Source organism: Zophobas morio, unplaced genomic scaffold (genome assembly GCF_036711695.1).
Source record: "Zophobas morio isolate AGI-343-1 ecotype UQ-CSIRO unplaced genomic scaffold, CSIRO_AGI_Zmor_V1 ptg000007l, whole genome shotgun sequence".
NCBI classification, from domain to species: Eukaryota; Metazoa; Arthropoda; class Insecta; order Coleoptera; family Tenebrionidae; genus Zophobas; species Zophobas morio.
The window spans coordinates 7,609,168-7,623,301 of NW_026972112.1; the positions used below are offsets into that span (position 1 = coordinate 7,609,168).

At 32.2% G+C, this 14,134-nt stretch overlaps 3 protein-coding genes and 2 pseudogenes across 4 annotated transcripts in view; all 5 read left to right on the forward strand.

Annotated features, from left to right (window-relative positions):
- The window catches only part of LOC135124408 (uncharacterized), a 66,324-nt gene that overhangs the window by 10,007 nt on the left and 42,183 nt on the right, over window positions 1–14,134 (forward strand). The window lies entirely within an intron of this gene.
- LOC135124068 (uncharacterized) lies at window positions 66–1,747 on the forward strand. Its single transcript, XM_064048930.1, has 6 exons — window positions 66–119; window positions 728–864; window positions 916–1,122; window positions 1,182–1,259; window positions 1,310–1,384; window positions 1,432–1,747. The coding sequence occupies exons 1-6, from the start codon at window positions 77–79 to the stop codon at window positions 1,480–1,482; spliced, it is 591 nt and encodes a 196-aa protein (XP_063905000.1). The 5' UTR covers window positions 66–76; the 3' UTR covers window positions 1,483–1,747.
- On the forward strand, window positions 10,134–10,975 carry LOC135124069 (ras-related protein Rab-21-like; annotated as a pseudogene).
- Window positions 11,257–12,848, forward strand: LOC135124405 (uncharacterized). The gene is made up of 5 exons (XM_064049453.1): window positions 11,257–11,307; window positions 11,916–12,052; window positions 12,107–12,313; window positions 12,370–12,447; window positions 12,503–12,848. Exons 1-5 carry the CDS (start codon window positions 11,265–11,267, stop codon window positions 12,695–12,697), a joined length of 660 nt encoding a protein of 219 aa, XP_063905523.1. The 5' UTR covers window positions 11,257–11,264; the 3' UTR covers window positions 12,698–12,848.
- Window positions 13,132–14,134, forward strand: part of LOC135123907 (uncharacterized) — a 40,535-nt pseudogene continuing 39,532 nt past the window's right edge.

The window sequence follows — 14,134 nt, forward strand, 5'->3', positions numbered from 1 at the left end:
TGTATATAACTGATTTTACAATAACAAGTTTATTCATTAAGTCTCAATAGTTTAAGTACAGTGTTGGTTATTTAAAATGGAAACTAACCCTATTAAAGTGATTGTTTTGGGGCCTTCAGGTAATATAAACATACAATCTATATTTATCTACAAGCTATTAAGTCAAGTCCTCACCTTTTTCGCTTGCCAGGTTACAATTTACAAAACGTAATAACTTCGTTAGTAACAGACTTATTTCTATGACATTTTAGACGTAGGTTGTCCACAAATTTCCGTACATAACACATCGGCAGTTTTTTTTAAAGGCCATTTTAAACTTGAAGTTTCCTGATCTTAGGCTGTACGCCCGTGATATAATCTATTGACTTGAATTAATAAGAAATGTTAGCAACTACGTAATTAAAATCAACCACTAGTAACCAGGGGGTAGTGGTACCCACAGGCACGGTACACTTTTACCGTTCCCTATATCTAGATTTCTTTCCCGTTTTGACGTCGGTGAAATGACAATCTATAAAAAAACACATACGTTGTAATTTAAAAAGGTTTGCACCGTGACGTCAACACCGTCTGAGCGTCATATTTGCAATATACTAAATTAACATTCCCCTTTCAAGCTAAAAACAATGGCGTTTAGAGGATTACAAGATATCTATCCGTTCTAAGGAGATAAGGTTGCGGAGTTTCCTCTGAGACATCTGTATATATATTTATTTTATTTTTTTAGGTGTTGGAAAAACCTGTATTATAAAGCGTTATGTTGAAAATTCTTTGAAGGATAACGTGGACGTAACCGTGGGGTGTGATCTCTACACTTGTAAACATGTCATACATGACATCGTTGATTGGACTCTCAAATTACACGTAAAAATTCTACACAATACTTCCTTTAAAAAATAAACTAAAACATTTAAGATATGGGATACCGCCGATCAAGAACGCTACCACTCCATAATTCCTCAGTATTACCGCGATGCCAAGGTCGCCTTATTGGTTTTTGAGATCATTTCACAGCCAAGTTTTGAAAAAATGCAGAGATGGTTTGCAGAATTGAAAGATAATATTTCTCCGATGGTCTTATGTGTGATAGGAAACAAAACTGATTTAGAAGAACAAAGACAAGTATGTATGTACTAGTTTTCTTGATTTTATTTACGAATAACAAAAAAAAAAAATATTAGGTCACAAAAAAGCAAGCCCAGTACTACGCTGAAAGTATAGGTGCTTCTTATTACGAATGTTCAGCGAAGAAAGGTAGGGTAAGTAGTCCTTAAAAAGTGTAAAGCTAGTAAAAAAAAATATTTTAAAGGGAATTAGAGAAGTGTTTGATGATGTAGCTCGTCGTATGATAAGTCTACTTGAGAACATAACTGGTTCTAGTGAGGTACGATCAGCAGCCAACACAGAAACTATATCATTAACGAACCTAAGATTTGGCCCTTCCACAGGGAACAATGCAGCTCCAACCCCTGGTGGTCCTGATAAGTCACAATGTAATTGTTGACTTTTGTATAATTTTTATGTATAGCCCCCAGAAATACATAGCATCGTCATCCATTGTTGTACGAGTGGAGCAAATGTAGTTGGTAACGCAAAAATTTATCCTGGTTTGGAACCAAATTGTGTCAGCAGAGAGTTGACAGGTGGTTGACAGCGCGTAAACCGGTGTTGTCATGTGGTCTTGGTGTGGTCTTTTTGTTTAAAGTCAATTAATTGTCAAAAAAGATTTTATTGATTAAATTTTATATTTTATTCAAATTAAAAATCCATGTTTTGCATATAAACTACAAACTTTAAATCCAACATAAAACCATTTTAAATTTCGCGGTCTGTCAAATGGTGTCAATAATTTTTGTTTTTGTTAAGTTTTCGCCAGGTTTGCTCCACGGTGACGATACTATATGTTTTCTAGGGGCTATACTTATATGCTTGAACAAAGTCGTGTTAAATAAAACTATGTTATTTATGTTATAAAGAGAGTTGAAATAGTTTTTAATTGGGTACCTCGCGGTGTATCGGAACACCCATACAGAAAATAAGGAAACTCTAAATTTAAGTGTAAGGAGTGGAATACATGGGCAGTGTTGTTACATTAAAATGTTATGGTGTCCCGATTTAAAAATTAAATTTTGCGCCAAGACGAGCACTCAGTATTGTCAATATAGGAACAAATAAATATAAATGTTCGTCGTGAAGTTACTGTTTCGTTCCACCATAGTATAGGTATACGTAGGTATATTAAACACAACTGGAAAAATCAAACTATATGTAGATTGTGAATAACTTAATCTTAAAATCTCATCTATCTTTCTTTTCACAAAGACAAGTTTGCTCATTTAATCGCTAGACTCAAAGTGAAGTGTTGTTTTTTTACTTTAATTTTAATTTGTTTAAAATTGAAACCAACAATCGTAAAGTAATTTTTTTGGGTGATCGAGGTAACTTAAGCATACAATCTATATTCACATTAGAATTAACCATATATATATATTTTTTATATTTCTAGGTGTGGGAAAAACTAGTAGGTAGTATTATTCGTTATGTACAAAAGTCTTTCTGGAATAACACAACACCAACCTTGGGGTGTTCTTCTTTCGTTTATGAACTTGTCATAGATACCATCACCGTCAAATTACAAGAATAAAAACCATAATAATCATAACATTTAAGATATTGGATCCTTCCGGTTAAGAATGCTTTGAAAATATAGTCACTTCACACCAGACATTTAACAGCGTACAAAAATGGTTTGCCGAATTAAAAAATATGTTGAAAGTCCGATCGTCTTATGTGTTAGGAAACAAAATGAATTTAACAGAAAATAGACAAATATGTATATCGCTTTCACTTTGTTTATTTATTGAAAATAAAAAAATGCTAGGTCACTATAGACGAAGCCTACCAGGTACTGTTAGAGTAACATCATGTTAAATGAAATTAACTAATTTAATTTGAAGGGAGTTGAGGCAGTTTTTGATGATGTAGCTCGTGAGATGCAAAAACTGTTTGGGAACACCTGTACAAGAAACGAGGAAACTGAAAGGAGCACAGAACGTCGCGCAAACTGTTTTGGTGCCCGGAATTAAAATTTATATTTGGCGCCAAAAAAGCAGCAACGCTTTGAAACCGTATTAGAAAAATAAAAAAATTTAATTTAATTTAATTTAATTTAATTTAATTTGACGGGAAAACCCCAATTTACAATACTATAAACTATACAAATTGAAATTATCTTAGAAAATACAGAAAAAAAAAACAAACTAATTAAGTAAATAAAATCTATATACTTATAAACCCTTCACTAATAATTTTCTTAAAGAATTGAAAATGAATTAAACTTAAATACTAACATTCTATCATACACTTTAATTTACAGACCTAAAATACACTTAATTCTAGATTTGAATTTTGATCTGTCACAATCAAATAATAAAAATGTTGAATTGTCCGCCATCCTGTTAGCCGTTTCCATCATACGTTTGATCGGATGATTTTGCGATTTGTTAGTCGTGGACACAGGTACCCTAAATATCACTGTGCTCCGAGTTTTTCTACTATTTGAAGGAGGTATTAGAAATGTTAGTTGACGCAACAAGCTAGGATTGTCTATGTAACCATTAACTAGCCCATGAAGAAAACAAACATCGTACATTTTACGTTGATCCTCTAATGACAATATTTTCAAATTACACATAATCCACGTATAATCCCCTCTTTGATGGACCCGATTAAGTTTGAATTCCAACAGTCGTAGAAATTTTTTCTGGACTCTTTCTAAAAGGTCGATATCTTTCTTATAAAATGGCGACCATACAGGAGAGCAATATTGAAGATTTGACTGCACCAAAGAAAAATACAAGGTTTTAAGAGCAGAGACAGATAATGTTCGACAGTGACGCCAAATGAGCCCCAGCATGCTTATTGATTTATTGAATATATAATGAAAATGCTCCTTGAACGTAAGTTTGGAGTCTAGAATGATTCCTAAATCTTTGACTTCATTTACACGAATTACTGACGATTTCCCTAATTGGTAATCAAAATACAACACTGATTTGACATTAAAAAAAGAAATTATACAACATTTTTTCAAATTCAACGGAAGTAAATTGCTCACTGTCCATTTATGCAGAGTATTTAGGTCTAGTTGAAAATCTGAAGCATCATCAACAGATTGAATAGTTCTGAATAATTTCAGATCATCAGCATATAGTAAGAATTTAGAGTGCTGAAATCCAATTGTCAAATCGTTAACGAAAATTTGAAACAGTATAGGTCCACAATGTGAACCTTGTGGTACACCAGAAAATGCAAAGTATTGAGAAGACAAATGATTACCAATTTTAACTTGCTGAGATCTATTAAATAAAAACGATGTTAGCCACTTGATAGTCTTCCCACTGAAACCTAATTTAGTCATCTTAAAAATAAGTAACCTATGATTGACGTTATCAAACGCTTTTGAGAAATCAGCGTATAAAGAATCTATTTGACTTTTTCGAGAGAAAGCATCATTAAGATAACAGTAGTATTCCATCAAATTAGTTAATGTTGATCTGTTTTTATAAAAACCATTTTGTTTCTCAGAAATAAGAGACGAAGAAATCCACTGTAATTGTTTGGCCACAATAAAATCTAATATTTTTGGTATTACTGACTGATTACATACCCCCCTATAATTATCAATTTTACTCCGATTGCCTGATTTGAAGATGGGAGTTACATAGCTGTTTTTCCAAATTGTCGGAAAGTTCCCTAAAGATAAAGAAGTCTTAAATAACAAAAACAATGGTAATGAGATTGAAAAAACACAGTTTTTTAGCAGAATACTAGGCACTCCGTCTGGACCAGGATTGCAAGAAGACTTTAATTGAGAGATATATTCAAATATTTCAGCAAGATTTACATTTAATCCACTATCGCATACTTCTCCATCAAGGCTGAAGTTAAAGTCTGAGTTGCTATTGTCATCAATAACATACACTGATGAAAAGAATTTAGCGAATAAGTTAGAGATATTTTCTCCACCATTGGCAAACGTATGAAAAAGACTCATTTCATTCGGGATGCCACGAGACTGTTTCTTATCATTAACGAATTTCCAAAAATATTTCGGATTATCTGTAATACTATTATTTACATTTACCAGATACAAATTATAAAGACGTGCGCTAAGATCTTTACATCTACTTCTTAACGCTTTAAAATGTAAATAGTCCGCATATTTTCCAGATTTAATGTAGGTTGAATGAGCAACCTTTTTGTCTCGACACAAATCTATTAATTCTTTATTAAACCATTTAGGAAAAGACCTAGAACAATATTTAATAGTTTTTTTAGGAATGTATTTTTCAATGCCAGTGAAAATAATATTATAAAAGGTAGAAACCATCACCTCAAATTCAAGACCATCAAAAAGAAATTTCCAATCCACAGAAGCAATAAATTCATTGAGAAGATGATAATTACCATTTGCAAAATCAAAAATTACATATTCAGAAGTAACATTCTTAAAATCATATGATGAGTTAGACTGACCAATGATATGGGATATGATGATAAGTTTCCGGGAGAATCGAATCAATGGCAGCGCAGACTTTTATATCTGTGATATTTGTAAAGATTAGATCCAAGAAAACGTTTCTATTATTTGGAATTTCGTTAACTTGTAGCAAGTTTAAAAAAGAGTATGTTGCATTAATGACATCATAATAATCCTTCGAGTTACCCAGCAAATCTAAGTTTACTTTGTTGTTTTCCCATACAAGATGAGCGAGATTATAATCCCCAGCAATTATAAACGAAAAATCTGAAAATTGAGAGTAGATGGTTTCCAACTCTGAACAGTGAGTATTATAAGTGTTAAGATCAGAAGCAGGAGGAATATACACGCCCCCAACAATCAAATTTAAATCACCAGTATTTATTTTAACATAAACGCTTTCAACACTGGTACCCAAGTAAACTTCAGATGAATTTAAACTCTTATTAACAGCAACCATCACACCCCCACCTCTTGATTTCATGGTCCTCTTCAAATCCCGATCCGTGCGATAAATATTATAATTACTTAGTTGCAATTCTTCATTTGATATTTCATCGAAAAACCAAGTTTCTGTTATAATAATTATGTCATAAACACTAGAGTTAGCATTAAGAGAAAATTCCTTAAGTCTGCTTCGCATCCCACCCACATTGTGATAATAAAAATGAACTACTTTTTTGATGGACCTCCTTTTACATTTTGTTTAGCAATAAACGGGCAATTATTCTTGTACTTTAAGACAATATCAGATTCTCCATTAGCAGTTCTATCAAGATATTCTTTTCTCACTCGATTATTGTAATCTCGTTGCAATACGGTTAAGTCTGGACGAAAATGATATTCCCGGTTGGGATTAGACTTATTTGACCTTAAAATTTCTCTTGCCGCAGTCTCAGAGTCGTAGATAATTTTTAGTGGCCTCTTTACGTTAGGTTTCTTGCTTCCAAGCCTAATCATTTTATTAGGCTGAGGAAACGTACCTAAGGGTGTTAAAATAGACATCACTTTTTGCAGATCTTCAGCAACTCTTCCTGCTAGTTCAGCAGCAGTCGATTCCGGGATATTAAACAGCATGACATTGCAGCTTCGTTGTTTGCGTTCCTCTATTTCTGCTACAACTGGTAATGTAGTCGATCACACATGCATAATTCCGTTCACTACGTTTGCTGATACACATTTATAATATTATTTTCAAATGTCAAAAAAGTTTGTAACTAGGAAAATAAGCTCCATCAGCTCAGACAGGAGCACTGATTTCATAAATTAAAAAAAGATGTTAGGTACTCAATATTTTTGCTTTTAATTTAAGAAACATTTTGTGACAAATTCATACTTTGTAAACATATTCTTATAGAGCCGGACAAGAAGGTTTGCAGCTAGAAAAATGAGCTATATTTTTATAAAATAAGATCAAGACATTGTCGCAGTGGATATACATCAAAACAGTTACTTATTTTTTGATTGATCTTAATAAAATCTTATCTATAATCAATTGATTTCGCAATGACAAATTTTGTTATTTAATTGTTAAAAATTCCCGCTTACAGCTTCAACTTTATCAATAGATATATCTTTGTATCTTTTGCAGCGTTGGAAAAACCAATAATCTTCATACATAGATTACTTATTATAAAAGGCAAAGTCCCGTCTGACCTATCAACGCCCAGCCCAAACCGCTAATGTTAGAAAGTTGAAATTTGGAGAGAATGTTCATTTTATAATGGAGGCATCGTTTAAGAACAGATTTCTCGAAATTCATCCTCTAAGGGGGTTAAAGCGGGGTGATAAAATTTGTATAGGACCAATACGTCTACTGTAAATTTACATCGTTACGTGAAACCTTACATCATTAATTTTCCTCTGATATTCCTATTAAAATTACTCGACGTATTTTCCATTAATTTGTGATATATTTTGATTTTAATAAACACATCATTATTTAAACAAATTGGACCACCAACAAACATTTAATGACTCTGCGGCCTGTAAAAAGTGATACTTTGTCCATGTGCGAATTTTCAAGCGATACTATGATGGTTATGACTAAAAAAACTTGAAAAGAAAACATACAATGGTGCTTTTTTTTACGATCTTTTTTTTACGATATTTCTCAGCCATATTTTTTTTGATTCATTGAACTGGTCTCTGTGGTCTAGAATATGAAAAAACTGCATGATACATCTATATTAATATCATTTTTTCATTTACAAAAAACCAAAAAAATGTTATACCTCGTCTAGCGAGTCCCCTTAAATTTTTTATAGGGAATTGGAGCAGTTTCTGTTTATGTAGCTCGTGGTTTGGTAGAACTATTAGGGAACACATAATACAAAAAGTCGTTGTTGATTTTTGGTTTAATTGATTATTATTACGTGTACTGTACTATATTTTATATATATAGTTATTTATTATTTACTTAGGTTCTTTAATTTAATAAATTGTGAAACGGAGAGAGTCCAGAATTCGGATTTTACTCTTAGAATTCAGAATTGAGCATTACAGATTTTAAGATGGACGTTTAGGAGTTGTAAATTTTAGCAATCAAACTTTTAAGATTCAGGGTACAGACTTAGAATTTTAGAAGTCGAGATTTCAGAATTCACAATTTTAGGATTCCAGCATTGTGGATTTCGCGATTCGTACTCTCAGCTTTTTCAGATATCGTATCCTGATGGCTTTGGATTACTAGATTGAGGATTTCAGTATTTACAGTTTTAAGATTTCAGATTTATTGTTTTAGGTTTCGTGATTTCAGGTTTTCAAATGTTCAGGATTTAGAATTACAGAATTCATAGTTTCAAAATTGTAAATTTTTCAACTGCGGATTTTAGTAACTATTCTGCATTTCAGAACAGTCAGTTTTAAAATTCATGACCGTGTATTTCTGGTGCCATAATTTCAGGATTCACTTGAGATTTCACGATTCAGCATTCAAAATTTTTCCCACGCAAGATTCAAAATTTGAGGATTTTATTTTTTTTAATTTCGAGAATCACAGGATTGCTTTACTGTGAACCGCAGGTTGCGTAATTTTAGAGTGTAAATATTCAGGCTTTCCGGACTTAAGAATTTAGGATTCAGAATTTCATGATTTTGAATTTCTAGAGTTACAATTTGGGGATTTAAGGAATAGCAGTTTTGGCGTCTCAGGACTACGTATTTCAGTTTTCCTAATTTCACGTTTAGAGTTGATTAAAAATCGCGAAATTTCGATTTCCAAAAATCTAAAATCTTATCTAGTTTAAGTTAAAAAAAACTTGAATTCTGAAATTTAAATTCTTTTATCTTAAGTTGCTGAACAATAAAATCGTTTTGCATTCGAACGCATTGGGCCATTTTAAAACACAACGTAGGTGCTCTATTTTGTTGACAGTTTACGGCCAAATTTTAAACTTTGCGAAGGTTTTATAATTTTTGGCCACATATCGCAATTTTATCGGAGTGTGTGAGTTATCATAGTTTTTGAACCTTGGCTAAATTGTCAAGGATTTATTAACTTCTCAAAAATGTGTTGTAGATTTAATCATTCGACTTAACAAATAAATGATATGATATTATTAAACTAAATTCTTGCGACACTTAGAGAATTGTAGCCCATAACTGACGTCACTAGTGTGGCTTATCTTATGACATACAAATTTTTTTAAAAACGCGACATAAATGATATTTGTTGATCACTAAGCTTTGTGTACGCTTTTACTTCTGTGTTATATTTTTAGTTCAGGACAATGCGCATGACATATTTTAACTTAATTAATAAAATTTTATATAAGCTTTTTTCAATGTTTTTTTTTTTTGGAATCTGCAATGATTTTTGGAGCTCGGGATTTATTTCTTCAAAATTTGGCGCTTTTATTAAAAAATTACCTCAAGTATCTTACATTTTTTATTATTAATTTTTTAAACAAATAAATAAGTAGCTTTCAGTTTGCCAAAATTTTTCAGTGTCACAAGAATAATAATCTGTTTAAATTAGTTTTAAAAGCGAATTTTATGAAACATTAATAAATATTTCTTACTGGTTTTTAGAAATGTTAATGCTACTTATAATAAATGCACAAAATTCATTATCGGTTGACACAATATTTTAAACACTAATGCTTCGGAAAAAGCCGAACTTGCCACAGCAAAGTTATGAGATTGTAAATATTGAAAACATTATCAAAATTTCATACTTTCCCATTCTCATTCCCCCTTGTCAAAGGAACAGAGATACAAATAGGTATTTATATTTCTAAGTCTTCCACTCACTGTTCTCTACTTGTCCCATTAAAAATTATATACATTTGATTATTGTAGGTTATTAGTATTACATTATTCAGAGACTTGTTACTGAGTTATAATGAGCAATTTAAGTACAATAAAATGCATAGAAAGAAAAACAAGTAGTGTGGTGTCACAGTTTGTAACTTTATCAATATGTATGATGTACATGTACTTTTAACAACACTGGAAAACCAAACTCTAGATTGTGAATAACTTTTAATCTTAATACATAAAATCTTATCTATACATTTTTCTTTCACAATCTTCACATTTTATCGATAGTGAAGTGTTGGTTTCCTTACTTTAATTTTAATTGTTTAAGATGCAGACAATCAGCCATAAAGTAATTGTTTTAGGGAATCAAGGTATTCTAAACACACAATATATGTTACTGATATTAAGATTAACTGTATATAATATTATTTATTTTATAATTTTAGGTGTGGGAAAAACCAGTATTATTACTCGTTATGTTCAAAAATCTTACCTGAATAACACAACACCAACCGTGGGGGGTTCTTTATTCGTTCACAGACTTGTCGTAGATAACTTCCCCATCAAATTACAGGTAGATACATTTTACAATATTTAACCAAAAAAAAAACATAACATTTAAGATATGGGATACTGCCGGTCAAGAACGCTATAGATCCGTGGTCTCCATGTTTTACCGTTGAACAAACGCCGCCATAATCGTTTCTGACGTCACGTCACAGCAGACTTTTGAAAGCGTACAAGAATGGGTTGCTGAATTAAAAACAATTGTTGAAAGTCGGATGGTTTTATGTGTGGTAGGAAACAAAATTGATTTAAGAGAAAATAGGCAAGTATGTATTGCTTTCGTTTTGTTTTATTTATTAAATTAAAAAAAATGTTAGGTAACTAGAGATGAAGCCTATCAATATGCCAGAAGTATAGGCGCTTCGTATCATGAATGTTCAGCAATGCAAGATCAGGTAATGTTTGGACAGTATCATACTAAATTAAACTACTAAGTTATTTAATTTAAAGGGAGTTGAGGTAATTTTTGTTAGTCTAGCTCGTGCATTGCAAAGACTGTTTGGGAACAACTGTACAAGAAACGAGGAAACTGTAAATTTAAGTATAAGGAGAACAGTACATGGCAGTGCGGTTAGACCAAGGTGTTGTGGTGTCCCAATTTAAAACTTAATTTCGCGCCAAGAAAAGTAGCAACGCCCGATGCTCAACCGCATTAAAAAATCATTTCGCTAATGTAGTCAACCAGAAGTAGGACGAGCTGCTGGAAATGGGCTACTTGGTTTATAGAACAAATCTCAACGATATCTATCTTTGACGGTATTGATAAATTAGAGATTGTGGATACTTTATTATCTTAATAAAGCCTCTACTGTAATCTGTATATAACTGATTTTACAATAACAAGTTTATTCATTAAGTCTCAATAGTTTAAGTACAGTGTTGGTTATTTAAAATGGAAACTAACCCTATTAAAGTGATTGTTTTGGGGCCTTCAGGTAATATAAACATGCAATCTATATTTATCTACAAGCTATTAAGTCAAGTCCTCACCTTTTTCGCTTGCCAGGTTACAATTTACAAAACGTAATAACTTCGTTAGTAACAGACTTATTTCTATGACATTTTAGACGTAGGTTGTCCACAAATTTCCGTACATAACACATCGGCAGTTTTTTTTAAAGGCCATTTTAAACTTGAAGTTTCCTGATCTTAGGCTGTACGCCCGTGATATAATCTATTGACTTGAATTAATAAGAAATGTTAGCAACTACGTAATTAAAATCAACCACTAGTAACCAGGGGGTAGTGGTACCCACAGGCACGGTACACTTTTACCGTTCCCTATATCTAGATTTCTTTCCCGTTTTGACGTCGGTGAAATGACAATCTATAAAAAAACACATACGTTGTAATTTAAAAAGGTTTGCACCGTGACGTCAACACCGTCTGAGCGTCATATTTGCAATATACTAAATTAACATTCCCCTTTCAAGCTAAAAACAATGGCGTTTAGAGGATTACAAGATATCTATCCGTTCTAAGGAGATAAGGTTGCGGAGTTTCCTCTGAGACATCTGTATATATATTTATTTTATTTTTTTAGGTGTTGGAAAAACCTGTATTATAAAGCGTTATGTTGAAAATTCTTTGAAGGATAACGTGGACGTAACCGTGGGGTGTGATCTCTACACTTGTAAACATGTCATACATGACATCGTTGATTGGACTCTCAAATTACACGTAAAAATTCTACACAATTCTACTTCCTTTAAAAAATAAACTTTAACATTTAAGATATGGGATACCGCCGATCAAGAACGCTACCACTCCATAATTCCTCAGTATTACCGCGATGCCAAGGTCGCCTTATTGGTTTTTGAGATCATTTCACAGCCAAGTTTTGAAAAAATGCAGAGATGGTTTGCAGAATTGAAAGATAATATTTCTCCGATGGTCTTATGTGTGATAGGAAACAAAACTGATTTAGAAGAACAAAGACAAGTATGTATGTACTAGTTTTCTTGATATTATTTACGAATAACAAAAAAAAATATTAGGTCACAAAAAAGCAAGCCCAGTACTACGCTGAAAGTATAGGTGCTTCTTATTACGAATGTTCAGCGAAGAAAGGTAGGGTAAGTAGTGCTTAAGAAGTGTAAAGCTAGTAAAACTAAGTTTTTTATTTTAAAGGGAATTAGAGAAGTGTTTGATGATGTAGCTAGTCGTATGATAAGTCTACTTGAGAACATAACTGGTTCTAGTGAGGTACGATCAGGAGCCAACACAGAAAATATATTATTAACGAACCTAAGACTTGGCCCTTCCACACGGAACAATGCAGTTCCAACCCCTGGTGGTCCTGATAAGTCACAATGTAATTGTTGACTTTTGTATAATTTTTATGTATAGCCCCTAGAAATACATAGTATCGTCATCCATTGCTGTACGAGTGGAGCAAATGTAGTTGGTAACGCAAAAAATTATCCTGGTTTGGAACCAAATTGTGTCAGCAGTCTTGTTACATTAAAATGTTATGGTGTCCCGATTTAAAAATTAAATTTTGCGCCAAGACGAGCACTCAATATTGTCAATATAGGAACAAATAAATATAAATGTTCGTCGTGAAGTTACTGTTTCGTTCCACCATAGTATATACCTACGTATATTTAAGAGAATTGGAAAAATCAAACTGTAGATTGTGAATAACTTAATCTTAAAATCTCATCTATCTTTCTTTTCACAAAGACAAGTTTGCTCATTTAATCGCTAGACTCAAAGTGAAGTGTTGGTTTTTTTACTTTAATTTTAATTTGTTTAAAATGGAAACCATCAATCGTAAAGTAATTTTTTTGGGTGATCAGAGGTATCTTAAGCATACAATCTATATTAACATTAGAATTAACCATATATACATTTTTTATATTTCTAGGTGTGGGAAAAGCTAGTACTATTACTTTTTACGTACAAAAGTCTTTCCGGAATAACACTACACCAACTTTGGGGTGTTCTTCTTTCGTTTATGAACTTGTCATAGATATTATCACCGTCAAATTACAAGTATAAAAACCATAATAACCATGACATTTAAGATATTGGATCCTTCCGGTTAAGAATACTTTAAAAACATAGTCACTTCACACCAAACATTTAAAAGGGTACAAAAAAAAATGGTTTGCCGAATTAAAAATATGTCGAAAGTCCGATGGTCTTATGTGTGTTAGGAAACAAAATGAATTTAACAGAAAATAGACAAATATGTATATCGCTTTCACTTTGTTTATTTATTTATTGAAAATAAAAAAAATGCTAGGTCACTATAAACGAAGCCTACCAATATGCCACAAGTAGATATAGGCGCTTCGTACCACGAATGTTCAACAAAACAAGATCAGGAGGTTGTTGGAGTAACATCATGTTAAATGAAATTAACTAATTTAGTTTGAAGGGAGTTGAGGCAGTTTTTGATGATGTAGCTCGTGGAATGCAAAAACTGTTTGGAAACACCTGTACAAGAAACGAGGAAACTGAAAGGAGCACAGAACGTCGCGCAAACTGTTTTGGTGCCCGTAATTAAAATTTATATTTGTCTCCAAAAAAGCAGCAACGCTTTGAAACCGTATTAGAAAAATAAAAAAATTGGTAATGTAGTCGATCACACATGCATAATTCCGCTCACTACGTTTGCTGATACAGATTTGTAATATTATATTTTCAAATGACAAGAGGGTTTGTAACTAGGAAAATAAGCTCCATCAGCTTAAACAGGAGTCACATGTCCCTGATTTCATAAAATAAATAAAAAGATGTTACTCAATATTTTTG